The sequence below is a fragment of the Xenopus tropicalis genome, chromosome 7 (assembly GCF_000004195.4).
Source record: "Xenopus tropicalis strain Nigerian chromosome 7, UCB_Xtro_10.0, whole genome shotgun sequence".
Taxonomy (NCBI): domain Eukaryota; kingdom Metazoa; phylum Chordata; class Amphibia; order Anura; family Pipidae; genus Xenopus; species Xenopus tropicalis.
The window spans coordinates 502111-525377 of NC_030683.2; the positions used below are offsets into that span (position 1 = coordinate 502111).

The window sequence follows — 23267 nt, forward strand, 5'->3', positions numbered from 1 at the left end:
GCATTCCCCAACCCCCCTCACTGCCCTCACCGTGGAGGAACCCCCTAACCCAACATCGCCCGGCAGGGGCATTCCCCAACCCCCTCACTGCCCTCACCGTGAGGAACCCCCTACCCAACATCCCCCAGGCAGGGCATTCCCCAACCCCCTCACTGCCCTCACCCGTGAGGAACCCCCTACCCAACATCCCCCGGCACGGGCATTCCCCCAACCCCCTCCACCGTGAGGAACCCCCTACCCACATCCCCCGGCACAGGGGCATTCCCCCAACCCCCTCCTGCCCTCACTGTGAGGAACCCCCTACCCAACTTCCCCGGCAGGGCAATTCCCCAACCCCCTCACGGAACCCACCCAACATCCCCGGCAGGCATCCCCAACACCTCACCGTGAGGGAACTCCCTACCCAACATCCCCCGGCAAGGGCATTCCCCCCAACCCCCTCACTGCTCTCACCGGTGAGGAACCCCCTACCCAACATCCCCCGCAGGCATTCCGCAACCCCCTCACTGGCCCTCAGCCGTGAGGAACCCCCACCCAACATCCCCGGCAGGGCATTCCCCAACCCCCTCACTGCCCTCCCGTGAGAACCCCCTACCCAACATCCCCCGGCAGGGCATTCCCCCAACCCCTCACTGCCTCCCCGTGAGGAACCCCCTACCAACATCCCCCGGCAGGGCATTCCCCAACCCCCTCACTGCCCTCCCCGTGAGGAACCCCCTACCCAACATCCCCCGGCAGGGCATTCCCCAACCCCCTCACTGCCCTCACCATGAGGAACTCCCCCTACCCAACACCCCCCGGCAGGGCATTCCCCAACCCCCTCACTGCCCTCACCGTGAGGTACCCCCTACCCAACACCCCCCGGCTAGGGCATTCCCCAACCCCCTCACTGCCCTCACCGTGAGAACCCCTACCCCAACATCCCCCAGCAGGGCATTCCCAACCCCCTCACTGCCCTCACCGTGAGGAACCCCCTACCCAACATCCCCCAGCAGGGCATTCCCCAACCCCCCTCACTGCCCTCACCGTGAGGTACCCCTACCAACACCCCCCGGCAGGGCATTCCCCAACCCCTCACTGCCCTCACCGTGAGGAACCCCTACCCAACATCCCCGGCAGGGCATTCCCCAACCCCCTCACTGCCCTCACCGTGAGGAACCCCCTACCCAACATCCCCCGGCAGGGCATTCCCCAACCCCCTCACTGCCCTCACCGTGAGGAACCCCCTACCCAACATCCCCCGGCAGGGCATTCCCCAACCCCTCACTGCCCTCACCGTGAGGAACCCCCTACCCAACATCCCCCGGCAGGGCATTCCCCAACCCCCTCACTGCCCTCACCGTGAGGAACCCCCTACCCAACATCCCCGGCAGGGCATTCCCCAACCCCCTCACTGCCCTCACCGTGAGGAACCCCCTACCCAACATCCCCCGGCAGGGCATTCCCCAACCTCACTGCCCTCACCGTGAGGAACCCCCCTACCCAACATCCCCCGGCAGGGCATTGCCCAACCCCCTCACTGCCCTCACCGTGAGGAACCCCCTACCCAACATCCCCCGGCAGGGCATTGCCCAACCCCCTCACTGCCCTCACCGTGAGGAACCCCCTACCCAACAAACCCCGGCAGGGCATTCCCCAACCCCTCACTGCCCTCACCGTGAGGTACCCCCTACCCAACACCCCCGGCAGGGCATTCCCCACCCCCTCACTGCCCTCACCGTGAGGAACCCCCTACCCAACATCCCCCGGCAGGGCATTCCCCAACCCCCTCACTGCCCTCACCGTGAGGAACCCCCTACCCAACATCCCCCGGCAGGGCATTCCCCAACCTCACTGCCCTCACCGTGAGGAACCCCCTACCCAACAACCCCCGGCAGGGCATTCCCCAACCTCACTGCCCTCACCGTGAGGAACCCCCTACCCAACATCCCCCGGCAGGGCATTGCCCAACCCCCTCACTGCCCTCACCGTGAGGAACCCCCTACCCAACATCCCCCGGCAGGGCATTGCCCAACCCCCTCACTGCCCTCTCCGTGAGGAACCCCCCACCCAACATCCCCCGGCAGGGCATTCCCCAACCCCCTCACTGCCCTAACCGTGAGGTACCCCCTACCCAACACCACCCGGCAGGGCATTCCCCAACCCCCTCACTGCCCTCACCGTGAGGAACCCCCTACCCAACATTCCCCGGCAGGGCATTCCCCAACCCCCTCACTGCCCTCACCCTGAGGAACCCCCTACCCAACATCCCCCGGCAGGGCATTGCCCAACCCCCTCACTGCCCTCACCGTGAGGAACCCCCTACCCAACATCCCCCGGCAGGGCATTGCCCAACCCCCTCACTGCCCTCACCGTGAGGAACCCCCTACCCAACAAACCCCGGCAGGGCATTCCCCAACCCCCTCACTGCCCTCACCGTGAGGTACCCCCTACCCAACACCCCCCGGCAGGGCATTCCCCAACCCCCTCACTGCCCTCACCGTGAGGAACCCCCTACCCAACATCCCCCGGCAGGGCATTCCCCAACCCCCTCACTGCCCTCACCGTGAGGAACCCCCTACCCAACATCCCCCGGCAGGGCATTCCCCAACCTCACTGCCCTCACCGTGAGGAACCCCCTACCCAACACCCCCCGGCAGGGCATTCCCCAACCCCCTCACTGCCCTCACCGTGAGGAACCCCCTACCCAACAACCCCCGGCAGGGCATTCCCCAACCTCACTGCCCTCACCGTGAGGAACCCCCTACCCAACATCCCCCGGCAGGGCATTGCCCAACCCCCTCACTGCCCTCACCGTGAGGAACCCCCTACCCAACATCCCCCGGCAGGGCATTGCCCAACCCCCTCACTGCCCTCACCGTGAGGAACCCCCTACCCAACAAACCCCGGCAGGGCATTCCCCAACCCCCTCACTGCCCTCACCGTGAGGAACCCCCTACCCAACATCCCCCGGCAGGGCATTCCCCAACCCCTCACCGTGAGGAACCCCCTACCCAACATCCCCCGGCAGGGCATTCCCCAACCCCCTCACTGCCCTCACCGTGAGGAACCCCCTACCCAACATCCCCCGGCAGGGCATTCCCCAACCCCTCACCGTGAGGAACCCCCTACCCAACATCCCCCGGCAGGGCATTCCCCAACCCCCTTCCCTTGGGGAACCCCAACCCAACACCCCCCGGCAGGGCATTCCCCAACCCCCTCACTGCCCTCACCGTGAGGAACCCCCTACCCAACACCCCCCGGCAGGGCATTCCCCAACCCCCTCACCGTGAGGAACCCCCTACCCAACACCCCCCGGCAGGGTATTCTGGGGGCATCCCGCTGGTATGTTTATGGGGCTCACTTTCTGGGGTGTCACCTCTAGTGATATAAAGTCCTACTGGCCCCTCAGTCTGGCAGTTTGCTTTGCCCCTCAACCTCTATACCAGGGACCCCCAACCAGTGACTCAGGGGGAACATGTTGCCCCCCAACCCCTTGGATGTTGCTCCCAGTGGCCTCAAATAGGGGCTCATTTTTACATTTCTGGCTTGGGGGCCAGTGATGGGTTTGTGTGCATAAAAAAAAGTAACACAAGTTAACAAAAAAGTGTCAGATTCGCTCATCCCAATTGGGGCAACACAGAGTCACAACTTTACACCTCCTACAGGCCAACGGTCACATGGCCTACCAAACAGCCAATCACAGCCCTTACTTGGCTCCCCCAAAGAAGTTTTTTCATGCTTGTGTGGCCCCCCCAAAACTGTATATCTGAGTGTGGCTCACAGGTAAAAAAGGCTGGGGATCCCTGCCCTGTATAATGTATATAGTATAAAGTCTGTACTACAGGATTTCTATTATCTTTGTAGACTTCCCTGTTGCTGGGGTTCCATCATCGATTGTGCTTCTCATTGTGGGTTTCTCCCATTCGCCCATTGCCCTCCCATTGGGGCAGAGTATACATTACAGCCATATACACTGACCAACGTTGGGATATCGGCCGTAGGTTTAACCGCAATTGAAACTCACATTCAGCCTGGAACTATAGGATAAAGCCCCAATAATAACCAATGGGAGGGGGTTCTGTACAGGAAATAGTTACAGGGACCAATCGTATGACTCCATTGTGGCCCCCAAGGGTATCGGCAGATACACAATGAGCAGGTTTTATCCTTATCCAACCGGAATTCTCTAACCCGTCCCATAGAATAAATGGCCAACCGCCATGGTATGAAAATGAGCGGGATGGTAATGTCCCCCACACACGGGGCTGTCCCATTGGTTCGTATGGGCAGCTCTACTGTGATCAACTTCCTCTCTGGGCGGAGCTCCATGTTAGTAACGCCCCCTCCCTCCCTATCCCAGTAGGAGCTCATTACAGAGACGCAGGGAGGTGGGTGGGGTTTGGTCTTTTAAAATTTGGGGAGGGGCCTTGTGACGGGAGCAGGAGGGATCCCATTGGATACACAGGGTATAGTTTGTGCCTCTAACTATAGGGGCTATATTTATATTTATAATATATTTAGTAGAATTAACCCTAAAGCAACTGGACTTTCTGAGTTTCACCCTCATCCGAGTGGCTTCTTCAGTTCAACTGAGTGGGAGGGAACCCCAACCCCCCCCCCCCCGGCATTTATACCCCCGAGGGTAGTACAGTCACAGGCATCCAATCACAATGGTTCCAGTTGGGTGTTGGCTGGAACCCACAGAGGGGTAAAAGTGAGATCCAGGCACAACGGGACCGTGATTCTCAGTGAGGAAGGGGTTAAGGTTCCAATGTACATGAGTGGGAGTGGGAATTGTTGTGAAACCGCGGGTTTGGGTGGCAAAGTGCCACTGTAAATAATGAAAAGCGGTGACGCAGCTCCCCCCTCTGTCCAGCAATGGTATATTCCAGTTTGGCATCAATGGCCCCTTTCCCTCCCCCTGTCCTCTCTGCCCAACATATGCCCATTGCTGCCCCTTTCCCTAGAGAGGTACAGAGACTGCTGAATCCTGGGGGGTTACCCCCCTATATTGGGCCATTTGGTCTCCCCAATGTACAGATCAGAGCACCCCTCACTACACTGGGGGGCACGGACCCCATTACTGCCCCTTTCCCTAGAGAGGTACAGAGACTGAGGGGTTACCCCCCTATATTGGGCCATTCCCTTACTGAGTGCTTCTTTGGTCTCCCCAATGTATGGATCAGAGCACCCCCCACTACACTGGGGGGCACAGACCCCATTACTGCCCCTTTCCCTAGAGAGGTACAGAGACTGAGGGGTTACCCCCCAATATTGGGCCATTCGCTTACTGAGTGCTTCTTTGGTCTCCCCAATGTACGGATCAGAGCACCCCTCACTACACTGGGACACTGGGGGGCATAGACCCCATTACTGCCCCTTTCCCTAGAGAGGTACAGAGACTGAGGGGTTACCCCCCTATATTGGGCCATTTGGTCTCCCCAATGTACGGATCAGAGCACCCCCCACTACACTGGGGGGCACAGACCCCATTACTGCCCCTTTCCCTAGAGAGGTACAGAGACTGAGGGGTTACCCCCCAATATTGGGCCATTCGCTTACTGAGTGCTTCTTTGGTCTCCCCAATGTACGGATCAGAGCATCCCTCACTACACTGGGGGGCACGGACCCCATTACTGCCCCTTTCCCTAGAGAGGTAGAGAGACTGAGGGGTTACCCCCCTATATTGGGCCATTCGCTTACTGAGTGCTTCTTTGGTCTCCCCAATGTACGGATCAGAGCACCCCTCACTACACTGGGGGGCACGGACCCCATTACTGCCCCTTTCCCTAGAGAGGTACAGAGACTGAGGGGTTACCCCCCTATATTGGGCCATTCACTTACTGAGTGCTTCTTTGGTCTCCCCAATGTACGGATCAGAGCACCCCTCACTACACTGGGGGGCACGGACCCCATTACTGCCCCTTTCCCTAGAGAGGTACAGAGACTGAGGGGTTACCCCCCTATATTGGGCCATTCGCTTACTGAGTGCTTCTTTGGTCTCCCCAATGTACGGATCAGAGCACCCCTCACTACACTGGGGGGCACAGACCCCATTACTGCCCTTTCCCTAGAGAGGTACAGAGACTGAGGGGTTACCCCCCTATATTGGGCCATTTGGTCTCCCCAATGTACGGATCAGAGCACCCCCCACTACACTGGGGGGCACAGACCCCATTACTGCCCCTTTCCCTAGAGAGGTACAGAGACTGAGGGGTTACCCCCCAATATTGGGCCATTCGCTTACTGAGTGCTTCTTTGGTCTCCCCAATGTACGGATCAGAGCACCCCTCACTACACTGGGGGGCACGGACCCCATTTCTGCCCCTTTCCCTAGAGAGGTACAGAGACTGAAAGGTTACCCCCCAATATTGGGCCAATCGCTTACTGAGTGCTTCTTTGGTCTCCCCAATGTACGGATCAGAGCACCCCCCACTACACTGGGGGGCACAGACCCCATTACTGCCCTTTCCCTAGAGAGGTACAGAGACTGAGGGGTTACCCCCCTATATTGGGCCATTCGCTTACTGAGTGCTTCTTTGGTCTCCCCAATGTACGGATCAGAGCACCCCTCACTACACTGGGGGGCACAGACCCCATTACTGCCCTTTCCCTAGAGAGGTACAGAGACTGAGGGGTTACCCCCCAATATTGGGCCATTCGCTTACTGAGTGCTTCTTTGGTCTCCCCAATGTACGGATCAGAGCACCCCTCACTACACTGGGGGGCACGGACCTCATTACTGCCCCTTTCCCTAGAGAGGTACAGAGACTGCTGAGTCCTGGGGGGTTACCCCCCTATATTGGGCCATTTGGACCCCATTACTGTTCTTGTGCTTTGGGGCTGGGTCTTTAAGGTTTGAAAACACAGGAATGTGACGTTTATTGAAAAGTGTTTGATGTTCCAGCCCTTATGGGATGTTGCTCCGCCTGCTAAGCTCCTCCCCTCTGTGTGTTGGGCGGGTCTTTTTGCCCTGAATTACCCCGGCGCCGTGTACACTGAAAGATTAACCCCTGCCTCACTGAGAATCACGGTACCATTGTGTATCTATAGGGAGACCCCAAGGGGCACATTATACCCCGGGGCTGCAATATTCTGATTATGATTGGTGCCTCACACTGCCATGGGATTGGTCGTTATTTGGTGATTTTCATGTATTTACCTTAAACACTCATAAATCATGTAATGTGTCTATGGCACCATAAAGCCCCCCCGGCATTCCCAGTACCCACAGATTGCCAGTCCGGCCTATAATCACTGTTCCATTACACCCAGTACATTACAGTGTATAGGGGGATGGGCTGGTTGCACTATAGATGCCAGTGGGGCAGTTACAAGGGCTCGGGCTCATTACATCCAACCTTAATAAAGCCAAGAATCCGTATCATGGCCGCCGGGCCCTTTGCCAGCAGGTATCAGTACCTCAAGGCCGCGCCGGCTGATACAACACAAGTTACACAAGTAGATATTTATTATTAATGGTATTTATTGTCCCAAAGTGTCACGTACAGAACAGTTTCTCCCCCCAATACAATGTGGATAAATCTCAGTTTGCTGCCACCGTGCTCTCGATCCAGGCATTGTAGTTGCAGACCTTGGTGTAGACCCCGGGGTAGTTCTTTTCGGCACAGCCGTAGCCCCAGGAGACAATGCCCTGCAGCTCCCCGTTACACACCACGGGGCCACCGGAGTCACCCTGAGGGGAGAGGAATTGGGTGAAATTGTTATAAATACAACCTGCAACAACCTATCAGATACACCCAGTCCCTCAGGGGCAATGTGGTCTCTGCTCATCCAGTACTGGAACCTGTGAGGGACATTTCCCTGGAGTTGTTTGTACCCACAGGGCCTTCCATGTATTGGTCTCTACAGCCTGAGCTTGATTTACTCAACTGAGCTTTGGAACATAAATATATGGTCCAGGAGCCCCTTTATTCCAGAAGCCCCTTTATTCCAGGAGCCCCTTTATTCCAGAAGCCCCTTTATTCCAGGAGCCCCTTTATTCCAGGAGCCCCTTTATTCCAGGAGCCCCTTTATTCCAGAAGCCCCTTTATTCCAGAAGCCCCTTTATTCCAGGAGCCCCTTTATTCCAGGGCCCCCTTTATTCCAGGAGCCCCTTTAGATTCATATTTATATATTTACTGTGTCCCTTTGCTGCTCACCATCCCACCCAACTCTCCCATTGTCGGCCATTCTCTGCTGCTGGACTTTCCTCCTTCTCCCCCCAGAACCAAACCAGCTTTAGCCTCCGTGTATTCCAGAACTACAGCTCTAATTGGGTCAGTGAGTGGCCTGAGCAGCCGGTTGGGAGGCTAAAGGTACCTAAAGAACATCCATAAACACCTCTTGGTATCCAGCAGGGATAAGTCTAAATGAACTGGACTTGCTGACCCTTCTCAGGTTCTGCTTGAGTTGTGGTTTGTGCCTCAGCAAGTCCAGTTGCATTAGACTTATAAATACTAAATATCAGGGTGAATGGAACCTTGGGATCAGAATCCCATTAGCGGCACAACTGGAGGCCACTGGGCCCCCCAGCTCAATGTATCCCAGACAGTATGAGAGTTCTTGCCTCTATGTCCAACGCTCAAAGCTTGGGCAGCAGCCCTTACCTGACAGGAGTCTTTTCCTCCCTCTAGGAACCCCACGCAGATCATGTTCTGTGTAATCTCCCCCGGGTAGGCCTTGTTGCACTCATCTGCCGTCAGGACAGGGGCACTTACACACTGGAGCAGGTTGGGGTAGTTTGCTGGAAACAGAATGGAGATATGAGAGAATATCATGTAAGAGAAGTGCTGCCTGCAGGCCCCACGGGGATATGGTTGGAATAAATGATTATCTAAGAGTTATTTACCCTTTAGTGCTAAATGAGCACAGGGGGCACCTACGTTTCCTATGGCTGCCAGGCTCAACCTTCTACAGGGGAAATAGCAGAAATATCCATAACCGGGGGGCTCACACCCTCATTAGCTCCGGGCTACTAACAGCCATTCCCACCCAATACTCTGGGCTGATCCCCATCAGAATGAACCTGTATTTATTATAGTGACACCTATGACATAATGAGACTTACAGCCGCTGCTGAGAGTGTTGCCCCAGCCGGAGATGAGACAGTTGGCGCGGGGCTCTATGCAGCCGGAGGGCAGTGGGACGGGGCTGACGTACTGATTGAGAATGGCGGGGGTGGCCAGTTTGATCAACATGATATCGTTGTCCAATGTCCTGGGGCTGTAGCCCTTGTTCTTGATCACCTTGGCCGAGTTAATGAACTGCTCTGTCCCCTCGGTGGCTTTGATGTCGTGTTCCCCCAGGCGCACCTCGATTTTACTGAGAGCAAAGGGTTAATATCAGTCACACATGGAAATGGCGCCAAATAAGAAATAACAAGATAGTGAAAATGAGTTCGAGAACATGGTGGCCGGACTGAAGGTTCCATACGGTACATATAAATGTTCTGTTCCGTAGTGAGACCCCCCGTTGGGCTGTGCCAGGATTCTATACCCTGGGTGTATGGGAAACTCCTCCCAACTCTTTCTATAAAACACATTGGGCCTGATTCACTAAAGGGCGAAAAAACGTGCGCTATTTATAACGTGCGCTAAAAATTTTATCGCGTCTTAATTTTCGCGATTTTTCGCACGATTCACTATAAGCATACTTGCGCTTTTTTAGGCGCGATATTGCATGCGTTATTTAACTCGCAAAGACTATTTCAATGCGGTATTTGCCGGTACATTCACTAAATTACGCCAGCGAATAGTCGCCGCATATGAATGGTAGCATAGAAATAGTGTATAAAAATTGTCGCCGCATATAAATGGTGTATATAAATATTAGCCACATATAAATGGTATCATATAAATAGTAGCATATAAAAGTAGCATATAAATGGTATCATATAAATAGTAGCATATAAATAGTAGCATATAAATAGTAGCTTATAAATAGTAGCATATAAATAGTAGCATATAAATGGTAGCATATAAATAGTAGCATATAAATAGTAGCATATAAATGGTAGCATATAAATAGTAGCATATAAATAGTAGCATATAAATAGTAGCATATAAATAGTAGCATATAAATGGTAGCATATAAATGGTAGCATATAAATGGTAGCATATAAATAGTAGCATATAAATAGTAGCATATAAATGGTAGCATATAAATAGTAGCATATAAATAGTAGCATATAAATAGTAGCATATAAATTGTAGCATATAAATAGTAGCATATAAATAGTAGCCACTAGTGATGAGCAAATGTGTCCTGGTTTCTTTAGTGAAAAATTAGCAAATCTTTCGAAAGATCCACGAAACGGCAAAAATGTTGTGCGGGCAAAAAAATTGTTGCTGTGACTATTATTTTTTGACACTTGTATCAATTTTTGGATGTGCGGTGAATTTTTGCGTGGCGAATTTTTCCATGCGTTTTGCCATTGGCGGATTGTTTTGCGAAACGCATGAAAAAATCCGCCACGAAAAAATTCAACGCACGTCATAAAATTTGCTGCGAATCCATGCCTGGCGAAACATTTCATCACTTGTAGCCAAATAGAAATAGTCGCGCAAATGAACGCACGCCATGTTAGCCATACACGCCAATACTTGCAGAAAATTACTGTATTAAAAATGCCCATTTCGCTGCAAACTGGCGGCTGCGTCACTCTGGGGGAAACACAGACTGAATAAATAACACTGTAAGTCCATATTTTATTGCAAAAAATCATTTACTGTACTTTTCTATAATTATCGCCTGCCTGTAGTAGGTGTTAATTTTCGCATAGCCGAATGCGATATTTAGCGCGCAAAAGTTATAGTGAATCATGCGATCGTATTCTTTTCAGCACGGAAATGAACGTATGCGGTAAAACTAGTGCGAGAAATACTGCATGCGAAAATAGCAATTTATCGCGCGATAATGCTATGGTGAATCGCAAAAAAGCGTGCGATAATTTTTATCGCACTTTAGTGAATCAGGCCCCTTGTGCCGTAAATACACAGATGATTTCTACTCTAACCCCCAACTAATATACACTTACCCTTTAGTATTATGGTTTATATCATGGCTAACCGGGGTAATTTCGCTGGTAGTGATGAGCGAATCTGCCCCAGTGGAAAATGAGCGAAACGTGGGTACCGTGTGTCCTTTTTGACAAAAATTTTGCGGAAGCATAAAGTACAAGTGATATTGGGGGGTCTATGGGGGGAGCCGTTACTGACAGGCAAAGGGCACAAATAGGAGACGGAGGAACAAAACGATGGGGCTGCACATACAGTAAATGAAGGAGTAGCCCGACCCATTAGGGAGCGCTGGGAGGAGCAAATGGAACATCGTACTGTATGCTGTATATATAATACATGTATGTTTGTTGATTATTATATGTTTGCGCTGGTCATGTTACCGTGTTCTTACTTCATAAAGCAGTGAGCGGCAGAGACGACCCATTGGCTGCTGATCAGGGACCCCCCACAGAAATGGTATCCGGCATTCAGGGAGACGATGTAGGGCACGGAGTTGGGGGCGCAAGTGTAACCTCCGACGATCTTATCATCATCAAAGGCAGCTGGGAAGGGAGAGAGAGAGAGTAGTCACTCCCCTGAGAGACACCTACATCTCATTATACGCTGTGTAAGTGGGAATGGAATAAAGACTGAGTGGGAATGGAATAAAGACTGAGTGGGAATGGAATAAAGACTGAGTGGGAATGGAATAAAGACTGAGTGGGAATGGAATAAAGACTGAGTGGGAATGGAATAAAGACTGAGTGGGAATGGGATAGAGACTGAGTGGGAATGGAATAAAGACTGAGTGGGAATGGGATAAAGACTGAGTGGGAATGGGATAGAGACTGAGTGGGAATGGGATAAAGACTGAGTGGGAATGGGATAGAGACTGAGTGGGAATGGGATAGAGACTGAGTGGGAATGGGATAGAGACTGAGTGGGAATGGAATAAAGACTGAGTGGGAATGGGATAGAGACTGAGTGGGAATGGAATAAAGACTGAGTGGGAATGGAATAAAGACTGAGTGGGAATGGGATAAAGACTGAGTGGGAATGGGATAGAGACTGAGTGGGAATGGGATAGAGACTGAGTGGGAATGGAATAAAGACTGAGTGGGAATGGGATAAAGACTGAGTGGGAATGGGACAGAGACTGAGTGGGAATGGGATAGAGACTGAGTGCGAATGGGATAGAGACTGAGTGGGAAATAAATAAAGACTGAGTGGATATGGGGGGACATGTGGGGGATATAGGAATAAAGACTGAGTGGGAATGGGGGGACACAGGGGATATAGGAATAAAGACTGAGTGGGAATGGGGGGACACGGGAGATATAGGAATAAAGACTGAGTGGGAATGGGATAAAGACTGAGTTGGAATGGGACAGAGACTGAGTGGGAATGGGGGAACATGGAGGGAATATACGAATAAAGACTGAGTGGGAATGGGGGGACACGGGGGGATATAGGGATAAAGACTGAGTGGGGACTAGAAAGCTGGGATGGAAGGGGGAACGGGGGGATATAGGAATAAAGACTGAGTGGGAATGGGGGGACAGCAGGGGGGATATAGGAATAAAGACTGAGTGGGGAATGGGGGGAACGGGGGGGATAGGAATAAGACTGAGTGGGATGGGGGGACACGGCGGGGATAATAGGAATAAAGAACTGAGTGGGGAATGGGGGCATGGGGGGGATATAGGAATAAAGACTGAGTGGGGAATGTGGGGACACGGCGGGGATCATAGGAATAAGACCTGAGTGGGACATGGGGGGACACAGGGGATATAGGGGATAAAGACTGAGTGGGAATGGGGGGAGACCAGGGGATATAGGGATAAAGACTGAGTGGGAATGGGGGGACACGGGGGATATAGAAATAAAGACTGAGTGGGAATGGGGGGACACGGGGGATATAGAAATAAAGACTGAGTGAGAATGGGGGGACACGGGGGAATAGGAATAAAGACTGAGTGGGAATGGGGGGGACACGGGGGGATATAGGAATAAAGACTGAGTGGGAATGGGGGGACACGGGGGGTAATAGGAATTAAGACTGAGTCGGAATGGGGGGACACGGGGGATATAGGAATAAAGACTGAGTGGGAATGGGGGGACCATGGGGGGATATAGGGATAAAGACCTGCAGTGGGAATGGGGGGGCACGTGGGAATAGGGGGACACGTGGGAATGGGGGGGACACGTGGGAATGGGGGGACACGTGGGAATGGGGGGACACGGGGGGTATAGGGATAAAGACTCACCCGCTGCCCCCAGCAGGACACACAGAAGGAGAAGCTTCATGGTGGATTTTCAGCAAAAATACCGTTTCCTACACTACAAAACCGATATTTATATTCAGGGACTGGAACTTTCTGTTTCCCTCGTTCCCCAGATAAATGTATATAAATAACTAATTGTACAGGTTCCGTATCAGCGACCTTGTGTGGGGCTATTCCTGTCCCGTAGCAACTGCCACATATAGACATTCCTATCTGTCATATCATAAAGCTTTCTGCATATTTACTGGGAAACTGATAAATAACATTGTAGTTCCCTAGTCAGGGGCACCGATATATATATATACTGACTGTACTGGTAATGGCTGGGGGTATTAGCTAGGGTAGGCAGGTAGGCAAACTTAGCTTCTGGCAAAAACACAGGTTAATTTAGGGCAAATTCTTCCCAACATAAAGCTCTCAGGAACCCAATTCATTAACAAACAGTTCAGCAAACTTATCCCCCCTGGGACTCCCCCCTTCCCGGGTAACTGCCCCACTCTCTCAGCCCTGCTGTCTCTTCTCAGCTCTCATACACCTCTCATAGTGACAGGCAGCCCCCCAGCCCCTCTGGGAGTTCCTCACACAGGGGGGCCAGTGGGGTCCCTGACTGATGTACAATATATGTGTGAGATACAGATCATTATCCCCAAGGTTTGGGGGTGCAGGAGTATAGGGGGGCCAGTGGGGTCCCTGACTGATGTACAATATATGTGTGAGATACAGATCATTATCCCCAAGGTTTGGGGGTGCAGGAGTATAGGGGGGCCAGTGGGGTCCCTGACTGATGTACAATATATGTGTGAGATACAGATCATTATCCCCAAGGTTTGGGGGTGCAGGAGTATAGGGGGGCCAGTGGGGTCCCTGACTGATGTACAATATATGTGTGAGATACAGATCATTATCCCCAAGGTTTGGGGGTGCAGGAGTATGGGGGGCCAGTGGGGTTAATGACTGATGTACGCTAGTTGGACAGTGGGGGGGCAGTAGTCAGACAATGGGGGTGCAGTAGTATGACAGTGGGGGTGTAGTAGTCAGACAGTGGGGGTGCAGTAGTCAGACAGTTGGGGTGCAGTAGTTAGACAGTGGGGGGTGCAGTAGTCAGACAGTGGGGGTGCAGTAGTCAGACAGTGGGGGTGCAGTAGTCAGACAGTGGGGTGCAGTAGTCAGACAGTGGGGTGCAGTAGTGGGACATTGGGGGTGCAGTAGTGAGACAGTTGGGGTGCAGTAGTCAGACAGTGGGGGTGCAGTAGTCAGACAGTTGGGGTGCAGTAGTCAGACAGTGGGGGTGTAGTAGTCAGACAGTGGGGGTGCAGTAGTGAGACAGTTGGGGTGTAGTAGTCAGACAGTGGGGGCGTAGTAGTCAGACAGTGGGGGTGCAGTAGTCAGACAGTGGGGGTGCAGTAGTCAGACAGTTGGGGTGCAGTAGTCAGACAGTGGGGGTGCAGTAGTCAGACAGTGGGGGTGCAGTAGTCAGACAGTGAGGGTGTAGTAGTCAGACAGTGGGGGTGCAGTATTCAGACAGTGGGGGTGCAGTAGTCAGACAGTTGGGGTGCAGTAGTCAGACAGTTGGGGTGCAGTAGTCAGACAGTGGGGGTGCAGTAGTGAGACGGTGGGGGTGCAGTAGTCAGACAGTGGGGGTGCAGTATTCGGACAGTTGGGGTGCAGTAGTGAGACAGTGGGGATGCAGTAGTGAGACAGTTGGGGTTCAGTAGTCAGACAGTGGGGGTGCAGTAGTCAGACAGTGGGGGTGCAGTAGTCAGACAGTGGGGGTGCAGTAGTCAGACAGTGGGGGTGCAGTAGTCAGACAGTGGGGGTGCAGTAGTCAGACAGTGAGGATGCAGTAGTCAGACATTGGGGGTGCAGTAGTCAGACAGTGGGGGTGCAGTAGTCAGACAGTGGGGGTGTAGTAGTCAGACAGTGGGGGTGCAGTAGTCAGACAGTGAGGATGCAGTAGTCAGACATTGGGGGTGCAGTAGTCAGACAGTGGGGGGGCAGTAGGGGGGATCTATTTGGATTTTGCCAAAGCATGTGCTACTGTGCCCCACAAATGACTACTCTCTAAATTAAGTGCATTTGGTCTTTTCTATTGTTTGTAGAGTAGAAACTGGCACAGGGTGGGGTACAGATGGGGGGGTCACTGGTACATTCTCTACTGGGAGTAAGATCCTTAGTGGGTCCTGCAGGGTTCTGTATTGGGGCCACTTTTGTTTAACTTGTTCATTAATGACTTGGGGGGGTACAGTAAGTAATGTATCAGTGTTTGGCACAGAACTCTGCAGCCCAATTCTTCCCCCCCAGGGTGGGGCACCTTGCAGCAGGGTCTGGGCAACCTGGCACTCTGGGGGCTAAGGGGCAGATGGTATTCAGTGTGGGTAAATGTAAGGTCATGCACCTGGGGGGTAACAATCTGCCCCCACTTATACCCTTAATGGGACTTAACTGGGCAAATCCATCATGCCTTTTTAGATTGATTTGCATGAATCCAAGTGCCTGTTAGGGAATGTTAAATGGAGAGAGGGGGCCATGCTTTGGTGGGATTACGAGCAGTTCAGTCTTATTCAGGGTGGGGGGGGCAGCTATCGTAGATCATATCAGGGCAGGAAAGGTTCATCTCTGTGTCATAGAATAAAGGTGATTGGAGGAACAGAAGGAACGTGATGAGGCCACCAAGAGGGAGAATGTAAAGAGGGAATATAAGACAGACCCTTGAGGCACCCCAACAGAGAGGGGAACAGGAGAAGAAGTCCTGTTAGAGACTGTTAGACTGAAGGGTCCTTTAAAGAGCGATAGGATGAGACCCAGGATGGAGCAGAACCACTGGTACCACGAATACCAAGCATTTGCAGGTTATTTAATGTTCCTGGTCACCGAGATCACTAATGTCCTTAGTTAGAGTCATTTCAGTAGAGCGACCTGTGTGGAAACCTGACACTAACGCTTTGAGGAGATGGTTGGTGGCAGGAAGTTCTGCAAACCATAGAGATGGTCCATCCTTGGAGCTCTGAGGGGAAGGAGAGCCATTGGGTTCACTGCCTGCTATCCCAGTCTGTGTGTGGAACTAGTGACCCTAAAGGAGCCACATTGGCCTTTAGTAGAGGTGTTTTTGCTCCAGTGGATGTTTGTTTTCTTCTGAAGTGTTTTTTGTTTTTAAAGATCACTCATGTAACACAGCTTTCCCACCATTTCCCACCATTTCCATTTACCCTCTAAACATGACATTGCCTTCTATATTTACTGGCTATTTATAAGCCTGACTTCTGCTCCCTCCAATATCTGGGCCAACAATCCCATCAATCCATGTGATTATGGATTTTTGCGTTGTTTAGGAATTGGGCTACGCAATAACGGGTATGTGGGCCTATAACTCTACTAACTTTTCTTATCATCACCGAGTTGTATCCAGTGTAAGTTATACAGGTACATAAGAGTTGGGAAGAGTCCAATAACCACTTATGGTTGGTTTGGTTGGTGGGAAAGGAACACTTGATGGCTTTTTTCTTTGCCTCCGGCTACAGCTCCAACCAGAAGAGAGATACAGAAATAAACATGACTTGTCCCCCTTTAATGTCAGTACAAATGGACATTCCTGGAGGCTCTGGGTGATTATCAAGCAAAGACCCAACAGTAAATGTGCAGACTTAATAAACCATTTATTTATTTCAGTCTTTTACAAGTTCTATTTGTTCCACAGAATCAGAACCAAAACTGAGACTTCCCAATAAGTTAAAGGATTAGTTGGCAGCAATGGTGCTCTGGACCCAGGAGTTGTAGTTGCAGACCTTGGTGTAGACTCCGGGGTAGTTCCTCTGGGCACAGCCGATACCCCAGGACACAATACCCTGCAGCTGTCCATTGCACACAACGGGGCCACCAGAGTCACCCTAAAACAAAAAAGAAAGATTGTTATTGGACAGATCTCAGATGGAGTTTCAATACTTCTTATGGAAGATGAACCCTCAAGCAGATGGAGAATTATTGGGGTGATGACCCTAAAAACAACATTCAGCTACAACATTACCCAGCTAGAAGAATTTACTGTTGGGGCATCAGGGGGATGGGGTGAGTTACCTGGCAGGAGTCCTTGCCACCCTCCAGGAATCCGGCACAGAACATGTTGTTGGTGATCTGCCCGGGGTAGGCGCCTGAACACTGGGCGGTGGTCAGGATGGGGGCATTCAGGCACTGCAGGAGGTTGGGGTAATTGGCTGAAAAAAAAGTGTGGATATTAAATGATGAGATATTGGCAACAATTATCTGTTATTCACATTTACCAAACATGTTTTTTTCCCCATACTGAGCTGTAGATGAAGACACAGCACCCGACACTACTGGATCAGCGATTAGGGCACCAGAACCTGTTCTGACCAGGGACATATACAGTATTTGTGAGCAGAGTTTAAATGGTTCTGCCAGGGGAGCCTTCATTCTTCCTCTCAACCAATCATTGAAATAAGGAGGTGGAGATTATATCCCTGTGTGGTCTGTGGGGGATTCATTTTGTTCCAACAGAATTGCCCAACTGTGAGTTAAAGACAATGTTGCTGCTACTCATTGAGATGGGTTTGTTGTTGTGGTTAAAAAGTCCCCAAGACAAAGCAAATAAACCTATTTCTAACCAGCTACAATGATCAGCTACTAATTGCCTTGCATTTACATGTTGCTTTACTAGCAGTTGTGTTGGTAACAAAGAAATTAGTATTTGTTGATACAGAACCTTTGTACAGAACCTACATTACTTGTTCTGGTAACTTACAGCCAGTGGTGGAAGTGTTGCCCCAGCCAGAGATCAGGCAGCTGGTACCGGCGGCGGCACAACTAGAAGGCAGAGCCACGGTGTTTACGGCAGAATTGAGGGAGGCGGGAGAGGCAAGTTTGATCAACATGATGTCATTGTCTATGGTCCTGGAGTTGTAGCTTGGGTGCCTGATGACCTTGGCAGAGTTGATGAATTGCTCGGTTCCTTCACTTACGGCGATGTTGTGTTCCCCCAGCCTGACCTGGACGCTCCTTCAGGAAAAAAGAATTGAACAAGAAAATGGAATATTGAGAAAGTTCAACAAACACTGGAAAAGAAATTCTATTTGGAGAACCATGGAGATGGTCATGTTGTGTAGGACCATTTACTTACGCTTGGTAGCAGTGAGCGGCAGACACGACCCACTGGTTATTGAGCAGAGACCCCCCACAGAAATGGTAGCCAGCGTTCAGGGAGACGATGTAGGGCACAGAGTTCTTGGCACAGGTGGCACCTCCAATGATCTTATCATCATCAAAGGCAGCTGGGAAGGGAAGGAACATGAACTCATGTTGTCTAAATATTATCTACACAGCCATATAGTCATTGGCGCTAATTGTCAGTAGATGTAAGGACTTTCCCCCTAAGATACAACAAGAAAGAGCTGTACCATATAATATAAAGAAGAGGAGAAGAGACTCATTAAGGAGGAGGCATTGGGCAAGAGGACTCACCGGCGGCTCCCAGGAGCACACAGATCAGGAGAAGTTTCATGGTGGAGATGTGGCCAAAGTGGATGTTCTGCAGTAGGAACTTCTAGTATTTATACCTGAACGACCAATTAGCCCTCACCTCTCACCTCTATGTATATATAAATATAGAACGACAAACATGAATATCAGTGGCCTTGGTGGAGCGATGGGACTAACACAGGACAACACATAATCTTGTATTTTCCAGTAGATTTCAGGCTTATCGTATATGTTTAGATTCTGTGAAATTCTTTTTTTATACACTAAGCAGATTGCACAGCTGTCATTACACTCGCTCTCGTTTATTTCTTGCAGTTCGTTCCTATTTTTACCTTTATTCAGGGGCAGCGGATGAGAAAACACAGGGTTAAATTTCTTTCTGATTCCTCCCCACCGAGCTCAAACAGGCACTGAGACCTTCCATTCAAATTCTTGGATAAAAATAGTTCTTTTACCTCCTTTTTTTCAAAAATATTTTCATTAAGCATTTCACAAAAAAAGCTTAAACACATCCCTTTTGACAATAATATGTCCAGTAACAGAAAGTAACAGAAAGCAAAATATATATTAAAATGAATGAAATTGATTAAATTGAATGAATGGGAATTGGTGGAACAATAGAAAATGGATTGGGTGTTCCATAGTTTCCAATTGGCCAAAAATCTAGCACAGTTCCTTGAGTTAATAGTTCAATAAGAAGTGGCTTCCATTACACATAGATTTCAGCAATGGGTTCAAGATTTGTAGGAGGGGAAGTTTGAACCCAATTTCTGAGTTTGACCCGTCTAGCGGCAGCTAATAATACACTGAGATATCTTAAATGTTGAGAGTTGTTGGACTTGCTTGAAAATTTAGATGGATCCAGTGGGTTAGTCATTGTAGGCAAGAAAGACGTTAGTAGATTGAAAACAATTTGTAGAAGGCTAGTGGAATAAAAATGGTCTTCAACAGCTTTCCAAAACACATTTATGAAAGGCCAGTCCCATAAATTGTGAAATAAGTTGGGTTGTAAGACACCACATTTAGGGCAATTGGTAAGCAAGCTGTTGGTCTAATTGAATCCTTTATAGCTGAGATGTTTTAGTCAATTATGTTGGCCCCTCCATGTTTCAGTGAGTAGCAGTTTATCAAAATGTTTGAGGCTACTAAATTCTCTGGAAAGATGCATAAAAAACAGCACAGAAATGGTCTTCTTATCTCAACGCTGGTTGAGATATGAAGACCATTTCTGTGCTGTTTTTTTCCATAGGATGTGGATTGAGAGAAGGATTTAGCCATCGGTTCTGTTGAATTGTTCTAATTCTATTGGTAGTGAGAGATTTGGAAATACTATAGTTTTTCTTTGTTGAGAATTTGTCCAAAAAATCTTCCCAAGTTAATATTGTAGCCGTCACTCGGTAAAACATATCTTGGAGGAGCCTTATACCTTTTTGTTTCCAGGTAGTTGAGAAGAAAGAATGATGAATATGGAAGATTTATGATATTTAGGGTAGGGAAGTAAGGTGTTATCTGATAATTAGATTTATACAGTTTATAAAGGGATTTCCAAACTGTGAAGGTGTCTCTGTAGATAGGGTTCAGTTTAATTTCAGATGGTTGATGGTTCCATGGACGGTGCAGTAGTACTAATACATTGTCTTGGGTTTCTGTTGTCAATTCCAATAATGGATTGGTGTATTTGCTGGACATAGAGAGCCATTCAATAATATATCGAGTTAGGGTGATAAATTGAACAATCAATAATTAGGGACCCCCAGACCACCCCTAGATTTTGGACTTCTGAGTTTTGATAAAGCAATTTTAGGAGACTTGTCATTCCATAGGAATTTTGTGAGAGCAGAGTCTAATAATATGATGTCCTTGTGTTTCAAAAGCAAAGGCAGGTTTATCATATAGTATTTTGTTTGGATGTTAATTGTGTATCCTGAAATTGATTCATATTGAACAAGAATGGTAAATAAGCCTTGAAGGTTCTCATTTGGTTCTTTAACTATCAGGAGGATATCATCCGCAAAAGCAGTTAGCTTATTTGATGTGTTGTTTATTTCCAGTCCAGGTAAGTATTTGGAGTTTTTTAAGGTTCTAATTAAAGGTTCCAAGGCCAGATTTAATAGTAAAGGTGTGAGAGGGCAACCCGGTCTTGTTTCTCTTCTCAAATGGAGTAGTTGAGATAGCTCATCTGCTGCAATATCTTGTGTTGTGGGGGAAGAGTAGAGTAAAGCAGATGTATAAGATCTACAAAAATACCTCTAAACCCAGAAACTGTGAGAGATTCCTATAAGGGATTCCAGTTGATTCTGTCAAAGGCTTTTTTAGTGTCTATTCGAACTAAGGCAACTGGAGCTCTGTTAGATTTGGGAGCATGTATGACTTTGATCAATGATCTAATGTTTTCATTGCCTGTCTGACCTTTAATAAAACCACCTTGTTCAGAAGAAATTGTCGATTATCTGTTCCAAATTATTATTGTGAGGATTTTGATATCTTGATTAATTAATTCTATTGGTCTATAAGAACTAACAAGAGTGGGGTATTTCCCTTGTTTGCGTATAAGTTTAGTTAGGCTGAAAGGAAGAGCTTGTTTACTAAATATAATATTATTAAACATCTGTGTCAAAAATGGAGTAAATGTGTTAATCATACTTTTGTAGAATGGGCCCATAAGACCCTCCTAGTTTGTACTGTTTTAAAGGGGAAATGACTAGTCCAACCTCATCTTCAGAGTTGGGTAAATTCAAAACTTCCAGTTTTTCAATCAATAGCTTAGGGAAATCTACATTCTGAAAGAATTCAGTCCTGTCCTTTTTGTTATTGGGAATAAAGGTCTTCATAGTAGCGTTGAAATAGTTCAGTTATATCCACCGGATTATGTATGGAAACTCGTATGTATGGAAACCCCTGACTCGTTCTTGATAGCTGAAACTTGGTTATGATTAGTTCAGGATTCAGTGAGGTTACTTAAAAGTGTATTGGCCTTGTTGCCCAGATCGAAATACTTGGATTTATGATATTCTTGGTTTATTTTATCCCGCCATGTTTTCATTTCCTTCAATGAGTCCTCAAATTAAAGGTGAGAAGTTTGAAGGAAATATTGGCTTCATTTTGGATTTTGCTTAATTCCAATAAACGTTCATCTAACGTCTTTGCACAGCCACATTAAGAAATCAAAAAATCCCATATAATTGGGGCTTTCCCACTAAGCTCATCATCTGCAGATCTGGCACTGTCTCAGTGATCAAAACACCTAAGGAAGGCTTGGACTTGTTATCCCAGTGGAACATGCAGGCGATAAATCCCAAGGATAAAGGCTCAAGTGCAAACATGGAGTGGTCCACTGCAAAAGAAGCAGAAGATAAAGACAAAGGCAAAGAGAAAAATAAAGCTTCTACTGCATCAGGAGGTTCTTGAAGGAACTAAATCTTCAAGTGTTTCTACACCACAAACTTTCTCCCCCTACTGAACTTTTCTCCCCTGGAATATTTTGCTGAGGAGAATTGTTCTTGTTCGCAGCCGTGAACTGAGGCCTAAGGGCCCTGACCTTTCATTTGGTCACTAACCATTTTATTTTTGTTCTTTTTCAGTTTACCTGATTAGTGATGTCAAAGGTTATGATACCACTTTTTTTATTGTTCTTTTTTTCTTGTTTACTAATTTTTTTCTTCCTAAACAGTGCTGAGCGTTGTGGACATTATAGTCTTTCTTCATTTGGTATAACTGGGGCTGAAAATCTCCAGGAAATCCTTTGCAGAGTTCTAAAGGTGATATCAAATATATGGTCTATCAGAATGTTTTTGTTACATGTCTCAAAATTCTTAATATTATGTCTCTAAATGTGAGAGGCCTCAACTCTCACAGGAAAAGATATATGCTACAAAGGTTAGTTAAAGAAGATAGTGTAAGATTTTGACTATATATAATAATAATAATATTAATAATAATATTAATCACCCCTCTTACTAGGGTTTCGGTTCTTTTGAGAAGCAGACAAATGACCCACACCAATAAGTGTATATTAAAATGAATATATTGAGTAGCAAATCAATGGATTGTTACACTTAAATGATTAGTTAACAAAAAACAATATTTATACATTATTTACATTTACAGATTAATGACAAAATCTACATTATAGCTACCGATAAACAAAAAACATGGTGATCTCGTTCCTTTTCTCTAGCCATGGCCTCTTCTCTCTCCGGTCTGTCTCACATCCTGCCCAGTCACTTCTGATCCAGTCCCCAGGTGCTCCTCCCAGGTTGCTCTCCCAGGTTGCTCTTCCCAGGTTGCTCTCCCCCGGTTCTCCCTTGACCACCGTCCAGCCCACATTTATGCACCTTTCAGCCACTGCCCCCACATACCAACTGATCAGATGGGGGTTGATAAAAACCACACCTTGCCCCTTGTTGAGTAACTGTTGAGTTTTATGGCTTCTCGGAGACGTACTGTCCCACCATCCACAGAAAAACCCTTTGATATGGAGATTTACTTGAACAACTGGTTTATAGTAATC

The 23267-nt window shown here is 48.9% G+C and overlaps 2 protein-coding genes across 3 annotated transcripts in view; both read right to left on the bottom strand.

Annotated features, from left to right (window-relative positions):
- Positions 1–19234, bottom strand: part of LOC496623 (uncharacterized) — a 43696-nt gene extending 24462 nt beyond the window's left edge. The window contains exons 1-5 of one of the 2 annotated variants that reach the window (XM_018090269.2): positions 18740–19234; positions 18399–18549; positions 18024–18277; positions 17339–17475; positions 16902–17151 (exon numbers count right to left, since the gene is read on the bottom strand). In XM_018090269.2, the coding sequence (XP_017945758.1) occupies positions 17002–17151; positions 17339–17475; positions 18024–18277; positions 18399–18549; positions 18740–18779 (732 nt within the window). In that variant the 5' untranslated portion in view covers positions 18780–19234 and the 3' untranslated portion in view covers positions 16902–17001. Of the gene's footprint in view, positions 1–16901; positions 17152–17338; positions 17476–18023; positions 18278–18398; positions 18550–18739 lie in introns of those variants that run through there. The other variant, XM_031905032.1, reaches the window with a different exon arrangement.
- Positions 7447–13335, bottom strand: LOC105945797 (trypsin). Its single transcript, XM_031905658.1, has 5 exons — positions 13250–13335; positions 11395–11545; positions 9053–9306; positions 8592–8728; positions 7447–7678 (listed from the first exon to the last, which is right to left on the bottom strand). The coding sequence occupies exons 1-5, from the start codon at positions 13287–13289 to the stop codon at positions 7529–7531; spliced, it is 732 nt and encodes a 243-aa protein (XP_031761518.1). The 5' UTR covers positions 13290–13335; the 3' UTR covers positions 7447–7528.
- Positions 19235–23267: the final 4033 nt, after the last annotated feature.